Source organism: Eschrichtius robustus, chromosome 8 (assembly GCF_028021215.1).
Source record: "Eschrichtius robustus isolate mEscRob2 chromosome 8, mEscRob2.pri, whole genome shotgun sequence".
Taxonomy (NCBI): Eukaryota; Metazoa; Chordata; class Mammalia; order Artiodactyla; family Eschrichtiidae; genus Eschrichtius; species Eschrichtius robustus.
The window spans coordinates 92,085,264-92,112,898 of NC_090831.1; the positions used below are offsets into that span (position 1 = coordinate 92,085,264).

Sequence of the window (27,635 nt, forward strand, 5' to 3'; positions counted from 1 at the left end):
AACTACGATCTTGCAGCCTGTGGGAAAAAAACCACATTCACAGAAAGACAGACAAGACAAAAAGGCAGAGGTCTATATACCACATGAAGGAACAAGATACAAGCCCAGAAAAACAACTAAATGGAGATAGGCAATCTTCTAGAAAAAGAATTCAGAATAATGATAGTGAACATGATCCAGGACCTCAGAAAAAGAATGGAGGCAAAGATCGAGAAGATGCAAGAAATGTTTAACAAAGACCTAGAAGAATTAAAGAAAGAACAAACAGAGATGAACAATACAATAAATGAAATGAAAAATACACTAGAAGGAATCAATAGCAGAATAACTGAGGCAGAAGAATGGATAAGTGACCTGGAAGACAGAATGGTGGAATTCACTGCTGTGGAACAGAGTAAAGAAAAAAGGAATGAAAAGAAATGAAGACAGCATAAGAGACATCTAGGACAACATTACACGCAACAACATTCGCATTATAGGGGTCCCAGAAGGAGAAGAGAGAGAGAAAGGACCAGAGAAAATATTTGAAGAGATTATAGTCAAAAACTTCCCTAACATGTGAAAGGAAGTAGCCACCCAACTCCAGGAAGCACAGAGAGTCCCATATAGGATAAACCCAAGGAGAAACATGCCAAGACACACAGTAATCAAATTGGCAAAAATTAAAGACAAAGAAAAATTATTGAAAGCAGGAAGGGAAAAACGACAAATAACACACAAGGGGATTCCCATAAGGTTAACAGCTGATTTCTCAGCAGAAACTCTACAAGCCAGAAGGGAGTGGCAGGATATATTTAAAGTGATGAAAGGGAAGAACCTACAACCAAGATTACTCTACCCGGCAGGGATCTCATTCAGATTCGATGGAGAAATCAAAAGCTTTACAGACAAGCAAAAGCTAAGACAACTCAGCACCACCAAACCAGCTCTACAACAAATGCTAAAGGAACTTCTCTAAGTGGGAAACACAAGAGAAGAAAAGGACATACAAAAACAAACCCAAAACAATTAAGAAAATGGTAGTAGGAACATACATATTGAAAATTACCTTAAACATAAAGGGATTAAATGCTCCAACAAAAAGACACAGGCTTGCTGAATGGATACAAAAACAAGACCCATATATATGCTATCTACAAGAGACCCACTTCAGATCTAGGGACACATACAGACTGAAAGTGAGGGGATGGAAAAAGATATTCCATGCAAATGGAAATCAAAAGAAAGCTGGGGTAGCAATACTCATATCAGAAAAAATAGACTTTAAAAAAAGAATGTTACAAGAGACTAGGAAGAACACTACATAACGATCAAGGGATCAAACCAAGAAGAAGATATAACAATTATAAACATATATGCACCCAACATAGGAGCACCTCAATACTAAGGCAACTGCTAACAGCTATAAAAGAGGAAATCGACAGTAACACAGTAATAGTGGGGGACTTGCTAACACCTCACTTACACCAATAAACAGATCATCCAAACAGAAAATTAATAAGAAAACACAAGCTTTAAATGACACAATAGACCAGATAAATTTAATTGATATTTATAGGACATTCCACTCAAAAACAGCAGATTACACTTTCTTCTCAAGTGCGCACGGAACCTTGTCCAGGATAGATCACATCTTGGGTCACAGATCAAGCCTCAGTAAATTTAAGAAAATTGAAATCATATCAAGCATCTTTTCTGACCACAATGCTATGAGATTAGAAATCAATTACAGGGAAAAAAACGTAAAAAACACAAACACATGGAGGCTAAACAATATGTTACTAAATAACCAACAGATCACTAAAGAAATCAAAGAGGAAATCAAAAAATACCTAGAGACAAATGACAATGAAAACACAACGATCCAAAACCTATGGGAGGCAGCTAAAGCAGTTCTAAGAGAGAAGTTTATAGCTATACAAGCCTACCTCAAGAAACTAGAAAAATCTCAAATAAACAATCTAACCTTACACCTAAAGGAACTAGAAAAAGAAGAATAAACAAAACCCAAAGTTAGCAGAAGGAAAGAAATCATAAAGATGTGAGCAGAAGTAAATGAAATAGAAACAAAGAAAACAATAGCAAAGACCAATAAAACTAAAAGCTGTTTCTTTGAGAAGATAAACAAAATTGATAAACCACTAGCCAGACTCATCAAGAAAAAGAGGGAGAGGACTCAAATCAATAAAATCATAAATGAAAAAGGAGAAGTTACAACACACACTGCAGAAATACAAAGCATCCTAAGAGGCTACTACAAGCAACTCTATGCCAATAAAATGGACAACCTCGAAGAAATGGACAAATTCTTAGAAAGGTATAACCTTCCAAGACTGAACCAGGAAGAAATAGAAAATAAGAACAGACCAATCACAAGTAATGAAATTGAAACTGTGATTAAAAATCTTCCAACAAACAAAAGTCCAGGACCAGATGGCTCCACAGGTGAATTCTATCAAACATTTAGAGAAGAGCTAACACCCATCCTTCTCAAAGTCTTCCAAAAAACTGCAGAGGAAGGAGCACTCCCAAACTCATTCTATGAGGCCACCATCACCCTGATACCAAAACCAGATAAATATACTACAAAAAAAGAAAATTACAGACCAATATCACTAATGATCTGTAATTTTCTGCAAATATTATATGTGATATAATATCACTGCAAAAATTCTCAACAAAAAACTAGCAAACAGAATCCAACAACATATTAAAAGGATCATACACCATGATCAAGTGGGATTTATCCCAGCGATGCAAGGATTCTTCAATGTACGCAAATCAATCCATGTGATACACCATATTAACAAATTGAACAATAAAAACCATATGATCATCTCAATAGATGCAGAGAAAGCTTCTGACAAAATTCAACACCCATTTATGATAAAAACTCTCCAGAAAGTGGGCATAGAGGGAACCTCCCTCAAGATAATAAAGGCCTTATATGACAAACCCACAGCAAACACATCATTCTCAATGGTGAAAAACTGAAAGCATTTCCTCTAAGATCAGGAACAAGACAAGGATGTCTACTGTCACCACTATTACTCAACATAGTGTTGGAATTCCTAGCCACAGCAATCAGAGAAGAAAAAGAAATAAAAGGAATACAAATTGGAAAAGAAGAAGTAAAACTGTCACTGTTTGCAGATGACATGATACTATACATAGAGAATCCTAAAAATGCCACCAGAAAACTACTAGAGCTAATCAATGAATTTGGTAAAGTTGCAGGATACAAAATTAACGCACAGAAATCTCTTGCATTCCTATATACTAATGATGAAAAATCTGAAAGAGAAATTAAGGAAACACTCCCATTTACCACTGTAACATAAAGAATAAAATACCTAGGAATAAACCTACCTAGGGAGACAAAAGACCTGTATGCAGAAAACTATAAGACACTGATGAAAGAAATTAAAGATGATACCAACAGATGGAGAGATATACCATGTTCTTGGATTGGAAGAATCAATATTGTGAAAATGACTATACTACCCAAAGCAATCTACAGATTCAATGCGATTCCTGTCAAATTACCAATGGTATTTTCTACAGAACTAGAACAAAAAATCTTAAAATTTGTATGGAGACACAAAAGACCCTGAATAGCCAAAGCAGTCCTGAGGGGAAAAAAAGGGAGCAGGAGGAATGAGTCTCCCTGACTTCAGACTATACTACAAAGCTACAGTAATCAATACAATATGGTACTGGCACAAAAACAGAAATATAGATCAATGGAACAAGATAGAAAGCCCAGAGATATACCCACACACCTATGGTCAACTAGTCTATGACAAAGGAGGCAAGGATATACAATGGAGAAAAGACAGACTCTTCAATAACTGGTGTTGGGAAAACTGGACAGCTGCATGTAAAAGAATGAAATTAGAACACTCCCTAACACCATACACAAAAATAAACTCAAAATGGATTAGAGACCTAAATGTAAGACCGGACACTATAAAACACTTAGAGGAAACACAGGAAGAACACTCTGACAGAAATCACAACAAGATCATTTTTGATCCACCTCCTAGAGTAATGGAAATAAAAACAAAAATAAACAAATGGGACCTAATGAAACTTCAAAGCTTTTGCACAGCAAAGGAAACTATAAAGAAAACAAAAAGACAACCCTCAGAATGGGGAAAATATTTGCAAACAAATCAATAGACAAAGGATTAATCTCCAAAATACATAAACAGCTCATGCAGCTCAATATTAAAGAAACAAACAACCCAATCCAAAAATGGGCAGAAGACCTAAATAGACATTTCTCCAAAGAAGACATACAGATGGCCAAGAAGCATATGAAAAGATGCTCAACATCACTAATTATTAGAGACATGCAAAGCAAAACTACAATGAGGTATCACCTCACACCAGTTAGAATGGGCATCATCAGAAAATCTACAAACAACAAATGCTGGAGAGGGTGTGGAGAAAAGGGAACCCTCTTGCACTGTTGGTGGGAATGTAAATTGATACAGCCGCTATGGAGAACAGTATGGAGGTTTCTTAAAAATCTAAAAATAGAACTACCATACGACCCAGCAATCCCACTACTGGGCATATACCCAGAGAAAACCATAATTCAAAAAGACACATGTACCCCAATGTTCATTGCAGCACTATTTACAATAGCCAGGTCATGGAAGCAACCTAAATGCCCATCGACAGATGGTACAGATGGTACATATCTACAATCAAATATTACTCAGCCATAAAAAGGAACAAAATTGGGTCATTTGTAGAGATGTGGATGGATCTAGAGACTGTCATACAGAGTGAAGTAAGTCAGAAAGAGGAAAACAAATATCGTATATTAACGCATATATGTGGAACGTAGAAAATGGTACAGATGAACTGGTTTGCAGAGCAGAAATTGAGACACAGAAGTAGAGAGAAAACGTATGGACATCAAGGGGGAAAAGCGGTGGGGGTGGAGGTGATGGTGTGATGAATTGTGCAATTGGGATTGACATGTATACACTGATGTGTATAAAATGGATGACTTATAAGAACCTGCTGTATAAAAAAATAAATAAAATAAAATTCAAGAAAAATAAAATAACATAAGCTTAATTTCAATCTTTGTTTAAATGCCAAATGTACTATGAAACCATCCCCAAATTAAATAACTTACTAATTACATCATTCAATAAACCAAAACAAAATGGAACGAAATATCTCTGTGAACAGGAATACTATCAGGAGGCATTATAGCACGGTGATAAATCACAACTTTTATTGGTTATTATTTAGTAAAATGGAAAGCATTATCAGAGTTGGTTCAAATCACTTGTAAAACCTAATGGCTATGTAAGTTACTGTAAATCATCTCAAATGTCTGGCCTCAGTTTTCTCAAATGTAAAGTTTAGAACTTGAATCAATATCTCTTAATGTATCAAAAATTCTATGCATATGAATCTGAATAAAATATTAAAGTTAAATTTTTAATTAAATTTTTTTTAATTTAAAAATCTGTAAAAATCATTAATATACCAATCAGCAAGCATCATAAGTATACTCAGCAGAGTATAGAGAAGTACTGTTAAAGGGGCATGATGCATACAGCCTACTCTCAACTGGTTCAATAACAACGTTTGTGGGTATATATACTCACACATATATATATGTGTGAGTATATATACATAGAAACATAGATGCATATATTATATGTTATATATTATCTATTATATGTTATATATGGGGGGAGGAGAGGAAAGAAAGAGAAAGAGGAAGAGAATAAAATCAACGTGGCAAAATACTGAAAACTGGTGAATCTGAGTAGAGAACACATGGGAGTTATCTGTACTACTCTTAAAACTTTTCTGTAAATCTAAAATTACTTCAACATTAAAAAAAGAGAGAGTTGGGCTTCCCTGGTGGCGCAGTGGTTGAGAATCTGCCTGCCAATGCAGGGGACACGGGTTCGCGCCCTGGTCTGGGAAGATCCCACATGCCGCGGAGCGACTAGGCCCGTGAGCCACAACTACTGAGCCTGCGCGTCTGGAGCCTGTGCTTCGCAACAGGAGAGGCCGCGATAGTGAGAGGCCCGTGCACCACAATGAAGAGTGGCCCCCGCTTGCCGCAAGTAGAGAAAGACCTCGCATAGAAACGAAGACCCAACACAGCCAAAAATAAATATAAATAAATAAATAAATAACAATTAAAAAAAAAAAAAAAGAGAGAGAGTGTTGTTAAGTCAGTGTTTAAACAACAGATCTAACCCTGGCTATATAGAACAGAAGCTCGCTGCTATTCTATCACGGGACGTGAAGAAAATCCATGAAGGGACATTATAAAGTTATCACTCACTCACTGCTTCAGTATCACATATGTTTGTTGCTATAAATACAAACTGATCTATTTAAACTCTCTATTAATGACAGGTTGCAGAACTACATAAAAATGCGTAACATCCTAAGGGGTAAACACCTCAGGTGAGATTTTTGAGCGAAAAGCAATTTGGGAAGAAAGCACACATGTAAGCCAATAAAGCCTTCCAACATTAACTCCTGGCTTCCCTCAAAGTCAGCCTCAGCCAACCAAGGGGAGTAAGAGCACAGAGCAGTCAGCATCACAGGAAATGTGTGCCCAGCGGTTCCCAGCATCTTAGAAGCGAAAATTCAGCAGGTAACGTAAAACTCCCTAACTCCACCTTAAATTCTGGCATATACATCACAATACATCTCTTTTCTTGAGAGTCTATTTGTATCTAGCTTCTCAGAATGTCAAAATAATAGTTACAACCACTATAACCATTGTATATTAAGCCCACTATAGGTTTAAAATTTTTTTAATAAAATAAAATAATGTGACAGAAAGAGAGAAAGAGCATCAGCCTCTTTGCTTGCTTTTTTGATAGAACTTTTAATTTTAAACTCAGTAGGGAACAAGATAATGACTGCAAAGAGCCAGGTAGAAGTCGAAGAGGTTTATTATAAACCAGTTTCTTCAAGATCATTTGCAGGTAGCTGAAAGTCAAGGCAATTTTGAACCAATGAATGTGTGGTATTGATGAATAAAGACCTAAGTGCTGATTAGACTCTATTTTCCCTCACATTCTCTTATTTTCTAATCTATTTTGTGTAAATCCTTCCCTGAAGTCTGAGCTAGAGAGATAGTATTGTGTAATGTTTTCAAGTATTTTCCCCTCTGGCTATGCAAAATGGAAAAAGGAAAAGGGCATACTACATAAAGATTGTGTGGCAACTGCAACAAAAACAGGACAATGTCACTTACAATTATTTCTTTCACTTATTTTTTTATGTCTTAAATCTTAATTTTACACGTAGAAGGCATACACCTTTTATAAGAACCAGTGACCCTGCTGCAGGCATTCTCACTCAAATAAAATATAAAACTTTGGTGTGAGGTCATTAAACGTTTCCTAGGGTACCTTTTTACTCTAAAAGTCTCTGTAAGCAATTGAGCTCCTAATCTGAGTAATTTCATCTCACCAATATAAATTCCCTCTGTAGTTTTAACTGTATGCAATATCAGTTTTCATTTCCTGAGTTAAATTAATGTTGAGTAACATGGCATTTCTTTAAAAAAAAAAAGTGCATCTACTTTCATGGTAACCTTTCAAGCAACCAGTAGAAGTGATTCATGTGCATGAGAGGGGAATAGGTCAGTATGAATAATCATTAACCAACAATATCTGCTAGTGTTCCTTGTGTGCAGAGCATTGCTAAAGGTACATCTCATCCAATAAAAGGGATATGCCTATATAACTTGATAAAAAAATCAAATATTTCATAAACTGAATCCTATTTTCCACTGAATTATATCATTAACTTTATTTGCATTTATGACTTACCTTCAACGAGCTGTGACTCCCCATGTTTGATCACCTCTATCCTTCTAGTCAGATACCTAATGAATCTGTAAATTAATATTGGAAAACCTAACCTCAAAAAAGAACCACTGAGTAGTGTTTAAAAAGTAAAGAATTATTTCTTATAAGAGGGAATCCTGAAAATGAGCTTGTCCTATTAAATCTCAAGCCAACAGAATTTTTTTAAAGACATAAAAAGAGTTCTAATGCAAAATCTGTCACTCAAAGTGAACTTACAGTGTTGTTATAACAGTATTTATTCAATAAACTCCAAAGGATTGGTATTATATGTCCTTTAAATGAAATTCTAACTTTCATTTCTTAGATTTTCTTAAATGTCTACAAGTTGCAGAGTGACCTTTTAAAAAAGCCACACGAAAGTGATGAACCACTTGGCCCTGGGCTATTTCCAACCTAACGGCATCTAAACTGGATCAATCCATTCCAGAATTCAGTGACTTAGAATTTCAATCTATTCCAATTTTGTCAGACTTGGACTACAAAGACTAGGGTCATTCTAGGTAGACTCAAAGGTAAATACAACTTTTTAGATTACCTCTGAAATCAATCATGTGTCTTTGGCGTCTTAGTGGCTGTGGTAGATGTACTTACCTATTCACAATTCTTCCTTCCCTCCCCACCTTTGTCATGACTTCCCTGTGGGTGGAACATACTTCCAACTAATTGCTTTGGGGTTTGCCGTGTGACTTGTTTTGACCAATGGAATGTGGACAGAAGGGTAGAAGTTCTGAACTGAGGCTTTAAGACATTCTGAGTGCTTCCACTCACCCTCCTGTGTCCTGCTATCACCCATGAGAAGAGCACGCCCCAAGCTGTCTCTATTCCTCCAGCAGAGGCTCTACAGTGAGAGATACAGGAAGCAGACTGATCCCAACCCTTAGTCTAGAGTGACTACAATCCATCTACAGACCCATGAGTAAGAAATAAAGATCTGTTAAGTAAACCACTGAAATCTTGGGGTTGTTTGTTGCCACAGTAACAAACTTAATACAGTGTCCAACCATAAAAGGTATTATTTTTCTGGTACCACTCTGTCTCAAATTAAAATTTCCAGGTCCATTCTCTAAAATAGTAGGCTAAACCAGTCAAGTTTTTTCATTTCTGGATGTACCAGGCACTGGGCAAACATTTGTCTGACAGCTTGACATCTTCTATATTAAATCTCATCTGAAGATGTATCCGTCATCTAGGATTAGTAATTCTTGAACCTCCTCTGCTAAAGCAACAGTACCTTGAAGACAGAATCTGTATCTGATTCACCCACCCCATAGCACCTAAAATAGTTTTGCACATACTAGCCATTTGATAAATGACTCCCTATTCCAACTCTCAATTACCAGTGCTTATTATTATTATCCATATCCCAAAATGACCCCCTGAGTCACAAAATTACTCATATATTTGAAATGACAGAAATGACTAGATATGATCTTTCTACCTGAATACACAGGGGAACTAAAGTACTATGCAATGAATGATGCTCAAGATTGATAACTTACACCAATAGGAATTCCCTCAAAATGGCACACAGATTCCTTTAATGAATACTGAGATTTAGAATGGATAGCTGGATGATGAATCTCACGGTGCTACCCACAAACATGTAGCAGAGATGGGTCAGCATTCGAGGGTACAATTCCAAGGGAGTTTCCAGAAAGGGGTCCGTGAGCCCCTTCACTGGAGCACTTTTCTGTCTTGAGTCTGTTCATCACTGGTCCTCTGTGCCACTCTGTCTCCTGCTCAGTGTCCCAGTTGTCTACTTTTCTCCATCACCCAACTGATCTTTTATTTTCTTTCCTCTTCTTCACATTTTTCTTCTTTCTTGCCTATTGCTTTTTCTGCCTTCCTTTCATACTTTTAAGCCTTGGTACAAGAAGACATCACCATGGATCCAGAATACTCCTTCTGTTCCACAACAAATCAACCAACTGCAATAACCTGCATATAATTTTCAGGCCTCAGAGTCAATAAAAGCAGATGTGTTCCTTGAAGGAAGCTCAGGGACTTCCAGGGAGCTCCACACACCTTGCCAACTATTTAGTACTTGAATCATTAGAGAAATTTGAAGACAAGAATTTTTTCGAATTTTTTGTCAAAAATTCTGCTGAACCCCATGGTCTAAACATGTTCAGTTATCAAAGCTGTATAGTAGCAAAGATCTCTTCAACTATGCTGGATTAATAAATCACCATATTTCATTATTGCACTTTCAGTTCCTAAATAATTTTAAGTATGATTTAGTGATATCTAATAAAAGTGTAAACAAGTTATCTATTATACCTAAAAGTGGTCTAAAATTCCTAAAATATAGGTCAAACCGTAATAAACATACATTTTTTTCCTTTCTTCCCAGAATATCCTTTCCCCTTTTATTCCAAAAATAGCACCCCCTCTTCTTCTGGGAAGTGTCACCCTTACCTCACCATGAAAGCCCACAATGTGATGCACATATACACTGTCATTTTCTCACTCCAACTAGCCACAGGCTAGGGGTGTGCACCTGTCCAAAGCTGGGCCAATCATGGCACCCTAATCTTCTGGTCAAAGTTGATCTGTATTTGTATGGATAAGGGCATATGGCCCAAGATGAATCAATCACAGTCCTTCCTCAAGATTTTTCAAAGTGATATTAAGGCATGAGGAGAAGTCTCTCTCAGGCGGTGATGAAATTGGCATCTAAAGGCATGAGAGCTGCCAGCTGCCATGTGCCCTGCATTGAGAAGAAAGCTGGTCTGAGAGAACTAAGCCAAGATGCAAACAGAAGCAGACGCTGAAACAGAAAAGACTGAGCACCCTGGCAGCATTCAAGTCCCTGGTTCCAGTTGTCTCTGATGATTGCCACACTCCTTCCTTTCTCCTAGGTACATCATAAGCCTTCCAATCAATTCCCCTGTAAATCTAAGTCAATTCAAGCTGTTTTTCTGTAACCAGTAGCCAAGGAAATTCTACATAATCTACCAAACAAACTACAAGTTAACAAATTTGACTTATTGGGGGTAGTGGTTCAGGAATACTGTAAGAAACTCTAATGTATCTGCAACAAACTTACTATTTAGTCAACAGACGTGGCATTTAACGGTGACATTATTTAACACTTTCTTCACTGCCTTCACCCTGATATGAAAACCAGACAAAGATATTACAAAAAAAGAAAATTACAGACCAATATCATTCATGAATATAGATACAAAAATCCTCAACAAAATACTAGCAAACAGTATCCAACAACACATTAAAAGGATCATACACCATGATCAAGTGGGATTTATCCCAGGGATGCAAGGATTCTTCAATATACGCAAATCAATCCATGTGATACACCATATTAACAAAATGGAGAATAAAAACCATATGATCATCTCAACAGATGCAGAAAAGGCTCTTGATAAAATTCAACATCCATTTATGATAAAAACTCTCCATAAAGCAGACACAGAGGGACCCTACTTCAACATAATAAAGGCCATATACGACAAACCCACAGCAAACACATCATTCTCAATGGTGAAAAACTGAAAGCATTTCCTCTAAGATCAGGAACAAGACAAGGATGTCCACTCTCACCACTATATTCAACATAGTGTTGGAAGTCCTAGGCAGAGCAATCAGAGAAGAAAAAGAAATAAAAGGAATACAAATTGGAAAAGAAGAAGTAAAACTGTCACTGTTTGCAGATGACATGATACTATACATAGAGAATCCTAAAAATGCCACCAGAAAACTACTAGAGCTAATCAATGAATTTGGTAAAGTTGCAGGATACAAAATTAATGCACAGAAATCTCTTGCATTCCTATACACTAATGATGAAAAATCTGAAAGAGAAATTATGGAAACATTCCCATTTACCATTGCAACAAAAAGAATAAAATACCTAGGAATAAACCTACCTAAGGAGACAAAAGACCTGTATGCAGAAAACTGTAAGACACTGATGAAAGAAATTAAAGAGGATACCAACAGATGGAGAGATATACCATGTTCTTGGATTGGAAGAATCAATATTGTGAAAATGACTATACTACCCAAAGCAATCTACAGATTCAACGCAATCCCTATCAAATTACCAATGGCATTTTTTACAGAACTAGAACAAAAAATCTTAAAATTTGTATGGAGACACAAAAGACCCTGAATAGCCAAAGCAGTCCTGAGGGGAAAAAAAGGGAGCAGGAGGAATGAGTATCCCTGACTTCAGACTATACTACAAAGCTACAGTAATCAATACAATATAGTACCGGCACAAAAACAGAAATATAGATCAATGGAACAAGATAGAAAGTGCAGAGATATACCCACGTACATATGGTCAACTAATCTATGACAAGAGAGGCAAGGATATACAATGGAGAAAAGACAGTCTCTTCAATAAGTGGTGCTGGGAAAACTGGACAGCTACATGTAAAAGAATGAAATTAGAACACTCCCTAACACCATACACAAAAATAAACTCAAAATGGATTAGAGACCTAAATGTAAGACCAGACACTATAAAACTCTTAGAGGAAAACATAGGAAGAACACTCTTTGACATAAATCACAGCAAGATCTTTTTAGATCCACCTCCTAGAGTAATGGAAATAAAAACAAAAATAAACAAATGGGACCTAACGAAACTTAAAAGTTTTTGCACAGCAAAGGAAACTACAAACAATACGAAAAGACAACCCTCAGAATGGGAGAAAATATTTGCAAACGAATCAATGGACAAAGGATTAACCTCCAAAATATATAAACAGCTCATGCAGCTCAGTATTAAAAAAACAAACAACCCAATCCAAAAATGGGCAGAAGACCTAAATAGACATTTCTCCAAAGAAGACATACAGATGGCCAAGAAGCACATGAAAGGATGCTCAACATCACTAATTATTAGAGAAATGCAAATCAAAACTGCAATGAGGTATCACCTCACACCAGTTAGAATGGGCATCATCAGAAAATCTACAAACAACAAATGCTGGAGAGGGTGTGGAGAAAAGGGAACCCTCTTGCACTGTTGGTGGGATTGTAAACTGATACAGCCACTATGGAGAACATATGGAGGTTCCTTAAAAAACTAAAAATAGAATTACCATATGATCCAGCAATCCCACTACTGGGCATATACCCAGAGAAAACCGTAATTCAAAAAGACACATACACCCCAATGTTCATTGCAGCACTATTCACAATAGGCAGGTCATGGAAGCAACCTAAATGCCCATCGACAGACGAATGGATAAAGAATATGTGGTACATATCTACAATCAAATATTACTCAGCCATAAAAGGGAACGAAATTGGGTCATTTGTAGAGATGTGGATGGATCTAGAGACTGTCATACAGAGTGAAGTAAGTCAGAAAGAGAAAAACAAATATTGTATATTAACACATATATGTGGAACCTAGAAAGATAGTACAGATGAACTGGTTTGCAGGGCAGAAATTGAGACACAGATGTAGAGAACAAACATATGGACACCAAGGGGGGAAAGCGGCGGGGGGGTGGGGGTGGGAGTGTGATGAATTGGGAGATTGGGATTGACATGTATACACTGATGTGTATAAAATGGATGACTAATAAGAACCTGCTGTATAAAAAAATAAATAAAATTAAATTAAAAAATTTTTTTAAAAAAAGAAAATTCATTCTAACTCCTCAGAGCTGATGTCTATAACCTCACCTAGTTCTAAGACAAAAAGAAAAAAAAGTAAGTTGTTTATTCTCTGTATAATTTTAAGCTTTTAGAAGCTTATACATTCATTTTATTTATGTTTTATACACATATTGAGCACAATGCATGAACTTAATACATGCTAATAACGGAAGAAAACAAATTATATTACAAAATGCAAATTCTTCTTAGTTGCATAAACTTACTTAAACAGCTAGGTTCCAGACATCAACTTTAGAATATTCGAGTTTTCTCTAAGATACTCCAGAAGACTATTTGCATATAAGCTTTGGAAGTCTCCACTCCAAATTTCTTTCAATGTAAATAGCACTTAATCTTTTCAATCAGCAACAGGCTTAAAGAATACACTAGAATATCTGAGATCAGTGCTCTAGACTTTTCTACCTATCAGAACCGTGTGTGTGTGTGTGTGTGTAACAATAGAGTAACTGAATTTGAGCCAAATCCATCTTGCAGCTGTACTAATAATTTGATCTTAAAAGGATATTTAAGTATGGATTCAAATATGGATAACTTAAAAATCTTAAAATCTCAAGCTACAGCCACAAAAAATGGTATCATGTAGTAAAATTTCTTTAGAACCTCCATTTACAATTCCAAAAAAGAAAAAAAAAAGCCACAGATACAGAGAACTATCTGATAGTTAATTTTATTCACCTCTGCTCTGATTTTAACATGACTACATTAAAAGACCTTATAAAGAAATTTAGCAACGTTAAATTTCAGTTCAAGGCCTTTTTAAAACCTTTCAGTTCCAGCATAGAGATAATACACAGAAATATCATTTCTAATGCCTGAGAAACAATGAAGCATGTGTTTTAAAGAACGAAGTCATATTAGTCTCACCTGCATTGATGCTCCTTCCACTCTTGCCACACAGGCAACCCGATCCAGGAAAGTCACTGCCACAGGCACCGCCACAAAGAAGCCTTTACAAAAGGCCTTGAAGTATCTCTTCACCCAGCCTTGAGACAGTGCCATACCTAAAAGCACAAAGAAAACAAATATGAAATTAGCCTCAATAAGGTGAAAAAGAAAAACACAAAAACAGCCCAAGAAAAATAAGAGTTAAGAAAAAGCAACCTCATCTCAATATGTTTCACACCCATCCCTATAACCATTGGAATAAATTTGACTTAAAATCCCAAAGGCAAATACGTTAACTTAGGTTAACTCTTTTCAGTAGCTCAAGTAGCTTACTAATTTCAATAGAAAATTTCTCCTCACAAAGCAATGAGTTAGAAAAAAAATAAGCATTCCAAAAGTAAATCCTTTCCTGTTGCTGACTATGGTGGAGATGCTCCTTAAAGCCCTGATATCTGTTCTCTTCTGCAATAATTGAAGTTCTAGTGGGACATATGGCTGCCCAGCCTCCCTTGCAGCTAAGTGTGACCCTGTGACTATGTTTGATGAATGGCATATAAGCAGAAATTACATACTTCCAACCTGTGCCCTTAAAAGAAGTACGCCCTCCACTTTCTGTTCCCATTTCGTGATACCTGTGATAAGGAGGTGGTTGTAGGAACAGGAGTAGCCACCTCAAGTTAAAGATGGCAAAGCAACAAAATAGAAGGGTCCTAGGTCTCCAGCACCATGCAGGCACTGTCATTGCCCTGCATCGCTTACACTCGAGCTGTTAATTAAGAGGTAAATCATTTTCCATCATGTTTAAGCCAATGCTATAGGGCCTATGTTATAGCAGCCAAACTGATCCTAACTAATACAACAATGAAATCTATGGGAAATCAAGAAAAAAAAAATCACTGCATATGAATTCAATACAGAAAATTATCAACCCTCACTTAGCCCCGTAACTTGATTAATTTTCAGATTTCAGATTGCCTAGCTAAGGCAATCCTTAAACTGTCTCAAGCAATGAAAAACAAAATAGTGAGAGATCAAGATATGCTACCCTAGCAGACCCAATGGAGTCAAACTCAGTCCAACAGATGAAGAATCTTCCTGGCTGGAAAAGGCAAATGACCAGTTTGCTCACCAGTTTCTCAAAACAATACTTATTCATACTGTGTAACAGACTATAATTTTTGTCTGTTTTATTTCTTGAACAGGACTAGATAGATCCAGGGAGACTGGATTATTCTAGCGGTCCAGGGCAAGAGATGATGGTAGGATGGATTATGGTGGTGGTGGTGGTGGTGGTGGTGGTGGTGGTGGTGGTAGAGATGGACCAACATGGGCAAACTTATACCTATTTTGGAAGTTAAACTGACAGGATTGAAAATGGATGGGCAAGGGCTGGGGAGAGGAGAGGAGACAAGAAAACTGTCAAGGGGTAGTTGTGACCTATCCAAGCACTGTTATTTTGTCATTCCCTTGGATTACACTCCAAAGTACTAAAAACATGCTCATAATTCAATTCCTCAAACTTCTAATAAGTACAAGGTCATAAGGTGGGTGCTAGGGATACAGGAGTGAAAAGTAGATACGGTCCTTGCACTCAAGGAGTTACAAAGTGCCAGGGAAGACTGCCCTTAAACAAATATTTCCAATGGAAATGAGCATTAAAATGGGCCAAGGTCTCTGGAGCATGGGAACGTGGAGCAAGCAAGTCTATCCATCAGAAAATGATTCAGGAAGGTCTCTCAAAGGAAATGGCATTTGAGGTGAGACCTGGGCTCTTTGGGCAAAAGGAGCAGCATGTATGAAGTCTTCAGAGCAAAATAAAATATGGTTATTATAGAAACTAAAAGAAGTTCAATTTGGATGCAGTATACACAAACTTTACTATATTAATTCTCAATTTTTAATTCAGTAAACATTTACTTATTGCCTGCTAAACACCAATGCTAAGTGCAGATATAAAGACAGCTACATATACAGTATAATATCATTTTAAAACTCTCACTAAACAATATATTTTCTATATAAATGTATGCATATAAAAGCATTTTAGGGGCTTCCCTGGTGGCGCAGTGGTTGAGGGTCTGCCTGCCGATGCGGGGGACGCAGTTTCGAGCCCTGGTCTGGGGGGATCCCACATGCCGCAGAGCGGCTGGACCCATGAGCCACAATGACTGAGCCTGCGCCTCTGGAGCCTGTGCTCCGCAACGCGAGAGGCCGCGGTGGTGAGAGGCCCGCGCACCACGATGAAGAGTGGCCCCCACTCGCCGCAACTACAGAAAGCCCTAGCACAGAAACGAAGACCCAACACAGCCAAAAATAATAAATAAATAAATAAATAGAAATTAGAGCACTAAATGTAAGATGAGAAAAGTTTTTAAAAAAAGCATTTTAAATAGTTATTTGCAGTATTGTTTTAGTCATTTAATAAACACCCATATGTCACCTGAATAATTATTAAAATATAGAGAGAGACAGAAAAAAGCAGGTTTATCAAAATGCTAAAAATGGTTCATTCTAGATGTTGAGAAAGTAGATGATGAACTATTTTCTTCTTTGAACTTCAGCTGGTTTCTAATATTTACAAAAGAAAGAGGGTCCTCAGAAGTCACTTTAATATATAGATACTATGGCGTAAAACTAGTCTTGCTCTCTTTCCCATCACAATAAACAAACCACACTTTTGCAGTCTAGTCTCCGCTGCTCCAAGCAGAACAAGTAAGATTCTTCCCTGTTTGTGCACCGATCAATATATTATAACTGACTGCAATTCTTTTATGTAGCCAATTCAGACTATGACAGAATATTACATGCTTTTGAAAACATCTTGAAAGTTTGAAGAGCCTTGGAAAGTCTTACCTTTCTACTCACCCATAGTAAGCACTTTAGTTCAAACAGGAAAAAAATACTGACAATTCATATAACAACTAACCTGACCACTTGACTATTTAAGTAATTAATAAACTGGCTTTAAACACACAAACCTATGCTTGCTTAAATATATTTTAATAATCAGGTCAAAGAGACTTAGATAACCAGAGGATTTAGACTCAAAAAAAAAAAAATGGATAGAACAAATACAAATAGAAAAACATGTTTCTATACATCTGTGGCTCTTAGAATAAAAGTAGCAAATATATGGACAGAATGAAAATATAATGTGTTCTCTTTGCTGTTCCCTGTGCCCTGCATGCACGGACCTTCACCTTCACTAAATAACTAGGGATAGCAGCAGGATAGAAACTAGGAAAGCTTCAAATACGATGACGCCACAGCTATCCCAGTTGTAAGGTAGCATGCATGATTACAATGTAAATTAAAGGGGAAAAATACATTAACATAAGTTGCATTAAATTCAGGTTCCCAGAATTTTACACCTCCACTTCTTTTCCAATATAAACTCCCCCTACACTGGTACTCCATTCAGTCACTGTGGCACCCAGGAAGGAGCGTGGTAACGAGAGTCAGGGGCCCTGAGGTGGCGTCCTCTCTATGTCTACAACTAGCTGCATGTCTTTGATCAACTCACTTCTGGTCCTCAGTTTCCTCATCTATAAAAAGAAAGGGGTTAGATTCAATTTCTAAGATCCTTTCTAGGGCTAACATTCTATATTCCTATACATTTTTTGATTGTTTCTCCAGGACGCTGAGAAGGTACTAAAATTAAGAAAAGCACTTAGATTATTACTGACTAAGAAGAAATGTTATGTTGCCTTTTAGGTTTGAGATTTTTTTTAATGTCGAAATGAAAAAAAACTTTGCTTTTATTAAACAAATAGTTAAAAAGGGCAGCAGAGAGGAAGTTGGAACTAGTGCAATTTATGTGAAAGGACATTTTAAATACAGGTAAAGACCTGAAAGCCACTGCCCTTTCCCTTCTCACGCTCACAACTCCACTGCTGATCAGGGCACTGCCGCCATCACCTGCACAACAGTAAGGACAAATATTTTTCTACTGAGAGATTCTCAAAGAGCATGTGGGAGCTGTGGGAGGTATGCCAATCTGAAGGTATGCAGATTCTGCCCCAAGCCAAGGGGAAAAATAAAAGCTGCCTTGCAGATAAGGGGTCACTATTTTCAGAGGCTTAAAAGCAAAGTCTCAGTACAGTCCTGTCCTACCTGAATTGTGAACCACACCTCTACCTCATAATAAAATGCTTTTAGAAGCTTCTCACTATCATTAGAATACTAAAGCTATACATAAATGAAGAAATGAATATTATACTTCTATGTCAAGTCATATCAAATAAAATGTTTAAAGTGCTATGGCATTCACACTTCATTAAAGTTAATGTATTTCTTTTTCTATAAAGAACCATTGGGATGATCTGGTCTTTTGTTCACACCTTAAATGTTTAAAACTACCATACTAATAAGCACCTAGCGTCCACTTCCTCTGACAAAATTTCCTTTAAGCAATAATAATGTGACCATCCCCAGCAAAAAAGGAATAATTTTTATTCCTAGTGAACTAGTGAACTCATTCTTCTAGTAACCACACAAGTCATTTAGGTTCAGAACATTGCTCCTGAGAAAATTATTGCTTAAGTAGTAGGCACACTTGGTTCATTGCTAAAGTACATAAACTGAGAATATTTTTAAATAAGCTTTCAGAGTTCACTGAAATCATATTTGCCACCTGGTATAAAACACTTGCAAGTAACAGGTTTTTTGGTGCTACTGACCTCAACCACATAATGACCTATACTCTAAATACCTCTCTTTCCTCTCACAACTTGTCATGGTTTGATCATACATGAATTCATCTAAAATCATTCTTAAACTTGCATATATTTTAGCTTATACAAAGTCACTAATCATTCATCCATAGCAACCAGGTGAATAAATACAACTCAAGTCATCCTAACTATAAAAACTATTTTAAAATTGTGTGGCAGCTTTGAAGGTAAGAGGAAAACAATAAATTACAAAGCAGTATCTTATATAAAATGTAACCTTTCCATCATAGAAATCAGCCTGCACATTTGGATAGCCAAATCAAGATTTTATTTGTAAATTCAAACTACGAATATCAGAGAATAAAAGAGCAGGGACCCAAACAAATCTGACACCCAATTCCTGACTCAGTCAATATATATTTATTGATCACCTACTATGTAACTGTGCTAACAGGTGAGCACATAATGCAGAACAAGGCAGGCTTGGTCCCTGGCCACATGGAGCTTACATTTTCATTCTCTCTACATTAAGTGCCTACTTTGTGCTACTCACTATGCTAAGATACCAAAAGTAAAAAGGCACACTGAGTCATAGTTCCTTCCCAAAGGACTTGTGATAAGATCACAAGAAATGAGTAGATGACCACACGTGATCAGGCTACCCTCCTCCACATATCTCTCCAGGAGCTCCTGGTACCAATAACCTCACTCTGCAAACAAAGCATAAGCATGTGCAATAGGAGGCAGGAGGCAATAGGATACGTTTACACTGAATCAAGGGAAAAATAATAACTGATAAACTAGAACAATTTTGATTCCACTGGAAGCAGATCTGGGAAAGTAACTGATGGATACCAATTTGAAATAAATTTAAGGGCCACCTTCCTCCTTTCAGATTATAAATAAATACCATAAAAATAGATAATTGGTAATCTTTAGAATGTGAACTCCAGCATGAAATTATTTATCTTTTAACTTGTGTGACTTAATAGTTCTCACTCAAAAATTTGCAGAAAGGACAAAACGGCAAGAAAAAATAAAGTATGAAGAAAAACTAGCGAAAAAAAATAAAGGAAAGAAAGCTGGGCTTCCCTGGTGGTGCAGGGGTTAAGACTCCACCTGCCAATACAGGGGACACAGGTTCAAGCCCTGGGCCAGGAAGATCACACATGCCGCAGAGCAATTAAGCCCGTGCACCACAACTACTGAGCCTGTGCTTTAGAGCCCACGAGCCACAACTACTGAACACCGTGAGGCACAACTACCAAAGCCCACATACCTAGAGCCCATGCTCCACAATAAGAGAAGTCACCGCAGTGAGAAGCTTGAGCACTGCAACAAAGAGTAGCCCCTGCTCACTGCAACTGGAGAAAGCCCGCGTGCAGCAATGAAGACCCAACACAGCCAAAAATAAATAAATAAATAAATTTATTTTAAAAAATAAAAGAAATAAAGAAATGTAATGGGGTTACACATAAAGTGAATCATGTTCTGGAAAAGAAACCCAATTTTAAAAGTCCACACTGGGAGAGGACTGGGGTTGCCTGCGTGAACACAGCCTGAAGGGGGCTAGTGTGCCACAGCTAGCCGGGAGGGAGTCTGGGGAAAAGTCTGGACCTGCCTAAGAGACAAGAGACTATTGCTTCGGGGTGCGCAAGGAGAGGGGATTCAGGGCACCACCTAAATGAGCTCCAGAGATGGGAATGGGCCGCGGCTATCAGCACAGACCCCAGAGACGGGCATGAGACGCTAAGCCTGCTGCTGCAGCCACCAAGAAGCCTGTGTGCAGACACAGGTCACTATCCACACCTCCCCTCCCGGCAGCCTGTGCAGCCCGCCACTGCCAGGGTCCCATGATACAGGGACAACTTTCCCGGGAGAACACACGGCGTGCCTCAGGCCAGTGCAACATCATGCTGGCTTCTGCCGCCGCAGGCTCACCCTGCATTCCGTACCCCTCCCTCCCACCAGCCTGAGTGACCCAGAGTCCCCTGATCAGCTGCTACTTTAACGCTGTCCTGTCTGCTCAGGGAACAGACGACCTCAGGTGACCTACATGCAGAGGTGGGGCCAAATCCAAAGCTGAACCCCAGGAGCTGTGAGAACAAAGAAGAGAAAGGGAAATCTCTCCCAGCAGCCTCAGGAGCAGCAGATTAAATCTCCACAATCCACTTGATGTACCCTGCATCTCTGGAATACCTGAATCAACAACAAATCACCCCAAAATTGAGGCAGTGGACTTTAGGAGCAACTGTAGACTTGGAGTTTGCTTTCTGCATCTAATTTGTTTCTGGTTTTATGTTTATCTTCATTTAGTATTTAGAGCTTACTATCATTGGTAGATATGTTTACTGATTTGGTTGCTCTCTTCTTTTATATATTTTTTTTTCCTTTTTCTCTTTTTGTGAGTGTGTACGTGTATGCTTCTTTGAGTGATTTTGTCTGTATAGCTTTGCTTTCACCACTTATCCTAGGGTTCTGTCCGTTTTGTTTTTTGGGGGTTTTTTTGTATAGTTTTTAGCGCTTGTTATCATTGGTGGATTTGTTTATTGGTTTGGTTGCTCGCTTCTTTCTTACTTATTTTTTTATTACTTTTTAATTTTTTTACTTTTAACAATATTTTTTAATTTTTATTTTAATAACTTTATTTTATTTTTCTTTTTCTTTTCTTTTTTTTTCTCCCTTTTCTTCTGAGCCATGTGGCTGACAAGGTCTTGGTGCTCTGGCCGGGTGTCAAGCCGGAGCCTCTTAGATGGGAGAACCGAGTTCAGGACATTGGTCCAACAGAGACCTCCCGGCCCCACATAATATAAAACAGTGAAAGCTCTCCCAGAGATCTCCATCTCAATGCTAAGAACCAGCTCCACTCAACAACCAGCAAGCTGCACTGCTGGACAACCCATGCCAAACAACGACCAAGACAGGAACACAAACCCACCCATTAGCAGAGAGGCTACCTAAAATCATAATAAGTTCACAGACATCCCAAAACACACCTTGGGATGCGGTCCTGCCCACCAGAAAGACAAGATCCAGACTCATCCACCAGAACACAGGCACCAGTTCCCTCCAGCAGGAAGCCTACACAACCCATTAAACCAACCTTACCCACTGGGGGCAGACAGCAAAAACATTGGGAATTATGAACCTGCAGCCTCTGAAAAGCAGACCCCAAACGCAGTAAATTAAGGAAAATGAGAAGACAGAGAAATACACAGCAGATGAAAGAGCAAGGTAAAAACCCACTAGATCAAAAGAATGAAGAGGAAATAGGCAGTCTACCTGAAAAAGAATTCAGAGTAATGATAGTAAAGGTGATCCAAAATCTTGGTAACAGAATGGAGAAAATAGAAGAAACGATTAACAAAGACCTAGAAGAACTAAAGAGCAAACAATGATGAACACCACAATAATGAAATTACAAATTCTCTAGAAGGAATCCATAGCAGAATAACTGAGACAGAAGAACGGATAAGTGACCTGGAAGACAAAATACTGGAAATAACTACCACAAACCAGAATAAAGACAAAATAATGAAAAGAATTGAGGATAGTCTCAGAGACCTGTGGGACAACATTAAACACACCAACATTCGAATTATAGGGGTCCCAGAAGAAGAAGAGAAAAAGAAAGGGACTCAAAAAATATTTGAACACATTATACTTGAAAACTTCCCAAATATGGGAAAGGAAATAGTCAGTCAAGTCCGGAAAGTGCAGAGAGTCCCATACAGGATAAATGCAAGAAGAAAGACTCCAAGACACATATTAATCAAACTATCAAAAATTAAATACGGGGCTTCCCTGGTAGTGCAGTGGTTAAGAATCTGCCTGCCAGTGCAGGGGACACGGGTTTGAGCCCTGGTCCAGGAAGATCCCAGATGCCGCGGAGCAACTAAGCCTGTGCGCCACAACTACTGAGCCTGCACTCTTGAGCCCGTGAGCCACAACTACTGAAGCCCGCGTGCCTAGAGACCATGCTCCGCAACAAAAGAAGCCACCGCAATGAAAAGACAGTGCACCAAAACGAAGAATAGCCCCCGCTCACTGCAACTAGAGAAAAGCCTGCACGCAGCAACAGAGACCCAATGCAGCCAAACATTTAAAAAAAATTTTTTTTAATTAAATAAAAAGAAAAAATATTAAAAGCAGCAAGGGAAAAGCAACAAATAACATATAAGGGACTCGCCATAAGGTTAACAGCTGATTTCTCAGCCGGAACTCTGCAAGCCAGAAGGGTGTGGCAGGACATATTTAAAGTGATGAAAGGGAAAATCCTAAAACCAAGATTACTCTACCCAGCAAGGATCTAATTCAGATTCAACAGAGAAATTAAAACCTTTACAGACAAGCAAAAGCTAAGAGAATTCAGCACCACCAAACCAGCATTATAACAAATGCTAAAGGAACTTCTCTAGGCAGGAAATACAAGAGAAGGAAAAGACCTACCATAACAAACCCAAAACAATTAAGAAAATGGTAATAGGAACATACATATCGATAACTGCTTTAAACGTAAATGGATTAAATGCTCCAACCGAAAGACACAGACTGGCTGAATGGATACAAAAACAAGACCCATATATACGCTGTCTACAAGAGACCCACTTCAGGCCTAGGGACACATACAGACTGAAAGTGACGGGATGGAAAAAGATATTCCACACAAATGGAAATCAAAATAAAGCTAGAGTAGCAATTCTCACACCAGACAAAATAGACTTTAAAATAAAGAATGTTACAAGACACAAAGAAGGACACTACATAACGATCAGGGGATCAATCCAGAAGATATAACAATTATAAATATTTATGCACCCAACATAGGACCACCTCAAAACATAAGGCAAATGCTAACAGCCAAAAAAGGGGAAATCAACAGTAACACAATCATAGTAGGGGACTTTAACACCTCACTTTCACCAATGGACAGATCATCTGAAATGAAAATAAATAAGGAAACACAAGCTTTAAATGATACATTAAACAAGATGGACTTAAGTGATATATATATAGGACATTCCATCTAAAAACAACAGAATACACTTTCTTCTCAAGTGCTCATGGAACATTCTCCAAATCATATCTTGGGTCACAAATCAAGCCTTGGTAAACTTAAGAAAATTGAAATCGTATTAATATCTTTTCCAACCACAACAGTATAAGACTAGGTATCAATTACAGGAAAAAATCTGTAAAAAATACAAACACATGGAGGATAAACAATACACTAGTAAGTAACCAAGAGATCACGGAAGAAATCAAAGAAGAAATCAAAAAATACCTAGAAAGAAATGACAATGAAAACACGACGACCCAAAACCTATGGGATGCAAGAAAAGCAGTTCTAAGAGGGAAGTTTATAGCAATACAATCCTCCTCAAGAAACAAGAAACATCTCAAATAAACAACCTAACCTTACACATAAAGCAATTAGAGAAACAAGAAAAAAAAAACCCCGAAGTTAGCAGAAGCAAAGAAATCATAAAGATCAGATCAGAAATACATGAAAAACAAATGAAGGAAACAATAGCAAAGATCAATAAAACTAAAAGCTGGTTCTTTGAGAAGATAAACAAAATTGGTAAACCATTAGCCAGACTCATCAAGAAAAAAAGGGAGAACACTCAAATCAACAGGATTAGAAATGAAAAAGGAGAAGTAACAACTGACACTGCAGAAATACAAAGGATCATGAGAGATTACTACAAGCAACTATATGTCAATAAAATGGACAACCTGGAAGAAATGGACAAATTCTTAGAAAAGCACAACCTTCCGAGACTGAACCAGGAAGAAATAGAAAATATAAACAGACCAATCACAAGCACTGAAATTGAGACTGTGATTAAAAATCTTCCAACAAACAAAACTCCAGGACCAGATGGCTTCACAGGTGAATTCTATCAAACATTTAGAGAAGAGCTACACCTGTCCTTCTCAAACTCTTCCAAAATATTGCAGAGGGAGGAACACTCCCAAACTCATTCTACAAGGGCACCATCACCCTGATACCAAAACCAGACAAAGATGTCACAAAGAAAGAAAACTACGGGCCAATATCACTGATGAACATAGATACAAAAATCCTCAACAAAATACTAGCAAACAGAATCCAACGGCACATTAAAAGGATCAAGTGGGGTTTATCCCAGGAATGCAAGGATTCTTCAATATACGCAAATCAATCAACGTGATAAACCATATTAACAAATTGAAGAATAAAAACCATTTGATCATCTCAATAGATGCAGAAAAAGCTTTTGACAAAATTCAACACCCATTTATGATAAAAAAAAAAACCCTCCAGAAAGGAAGCACAGAGGGAACTTACCTCAACATAATAAAGGCCATATATGACACACCCACAGCAAACATTGTTCTCAATGGTGAAAAACTGAAACCATTTCCTCTAAGATCAGGAAAAAGACAAGGTTGCCCACTCTCACCACTATTATTCAACATAGCTTTGGAAGTTTTAGCCACAGAAATCAGAGGAGAAAAAGAAATAAAAGGAATCCAAACTGGAAAAGAAGAAGTAAAACTGTCACTGTTTGCAGATGACCTGATCCTCTACATAAAGAATCCTAAAGATGCTACCAGAAAACTACTAGAGCTAATCAATGAATTCGGTAAACTTGCAGGATACAAAATTAATGCACAGAAATCTCTTGTGCAAATTAGTGTATTCCTATACACTAATGATGAAAAATCTGAAAGAGAAATTAAGGAAACACTCCCAATTACCATTGCAAAAAAAAGAATAAAATACCTAGGAATAAACCTACATAAGGAGAAAAAAGACCCATATGCAGAAAATTATAAGACACTGATGAAAGAAATTAAAGATGATACAAACAGATTAAAGACGATACAAACAGATAATACAAACATGTTTTTGGATTGGAAGAATCAGCATTGTGAAAATGACTATACTACCAAAAGCAATCTACAGATTCAATGCAATCTCTTTCAAACTACCAATGGCATTTTTCACAGAACTAGAACAAAAATTTCACAATTTGTACGGAAACACAAAAGACCCCGAAGAGCCAAAGCAATCTTAAGAAAGAAAAACGGAGCTGGAGGAATTAGGCTCCCGGACGTCAGACTATACGACAAAGCTACAGTAATCAAGACAGTATGGAACTGGCACAAAAACAGAAATATAGATTAATGGAACAGGATAGAAAGCCCAGAGATAAACCCACGCACATATGGTCACCTTATTTTTGATAAAGGAGGCAAGAATATACAATGGAGAAAAGACAGCCTCTTCAACAAGTGGTGCTGGGAAAAATGGACAGCTACGTGTAAAAGAATGAAATTAGAACACTCCCTAACACCATACACAAAAATAAACTCAAAATGGATTAAAGACCTAAATGTAAGGCCAGACACTATAAAACTCTTAGAGGAAAACATAGGCACAACACTCTATGACATACATCACAGCAAGATCCTTTTTGACCCACCTCCTAGAGAAATGGAAATAAAAAGAAAAATAAACAAATGGGACCTAATGCAACTTAAAAGCTTTTGCACAGCAAAGGAAACCTTAAATAAGATGAAAAGACAACCCTCAGAATGGGAGGAAATATTTGCAAATGAAGCAACTGACAAAGGACTAATCTCTAAAATTTACAAGCAGCTCATGCAGCTCAATATCAAAAAAACAAACAACCCAATCCAAAAATGGGCAGAAGACCTAAACAGACATTTCTCCAAAGAAGATATACAGATTGCCAACAACCACATGAAAGAATGCTCAACATCACTAATCATTAGAGAAATGCAAATCAAAACTACAATGTGGTTATCACCTCACACCAGTCAGAATGGCCATCATCAATAAAATCTACAACCAATAAATGCTGGAGAGGGTGTGGAGAAAAGGGATCCCTCTTGCACTGCTGGTGGGAATGTAAATTGATACAGCCACTATGGAGAACAGTATGGAGGTTCCTTGAAAAACTAAAAATAGAACTACCACACGACCCAGCAATCCCACTACTGGGCATATACCCTGAGAAAACCATAATTCAAAAAGAGTCATGTACCACAATGTTTATTGCAGCACTATTTACAATAGCCAGGATATGGAACCAACATAAATGTCCATCAACAGATGAATGGATAAAGAAGATGTGGCACATATATACAATGGAATATTACTCAGCCATAAAAGGAAACGAAACTGAGTTATTTGTTGTGAGGTGGATGGACCTACAGTCTGTCATACAGAGGTAGTTAAGTCAGGAAGAGAAAAACAAATACCATATGCTAACACATATATATGGAATCTAAAAAAAAAATGGTTCTGATGAACCTAGGGGCAGGACAGGAATAAAGACGCAGACGTAGAGAATGGACTTGTGGGCACAGGGAGGGGGAAGGATAAGCTGGGACGAAGTGAGAGAGTGGCATTGACATATATACACTACCAAATGTAAAATAGATAGCTAGTGGGAAGCAGCCGCATAGCAGAGGGAGATCAGCTCGGTGCTTTGTGTCTAACTAGAGGGGTGGGATAGGGACG

General features: G+C 37.6%; 1 protein-coding gene across 4 annotated transcripts in view; it reads right to left on the reverse strand.

The window, feature by feature from the left end:
- IMMP2L (inner mitochondrial membrane peptidase subunit 2) overlaps window positions 1-27,635 on the reverse strand; it is an 895,893-nt gene that overhangs the window by 838,332 nt on the left and 29,926 nt on the right. For all 4 annotated transcript variants that reach the window (XM_068549314.1, XM_068549313.1, XM_068549316.1 and 1 more), the window contains exon 3: window positions 14,403-14,539. In XM_068549314.1, the coding sequence (XP_068405415.1) occupies window positions 14,403-14,537 (135 nt within the window). In that variant the 5' untranslated portion in view covers window positions 14,538-14,539. The remainder of the gene's footprint in view (window positions 1-14,402; window positions 14,540-27,635) is intronic.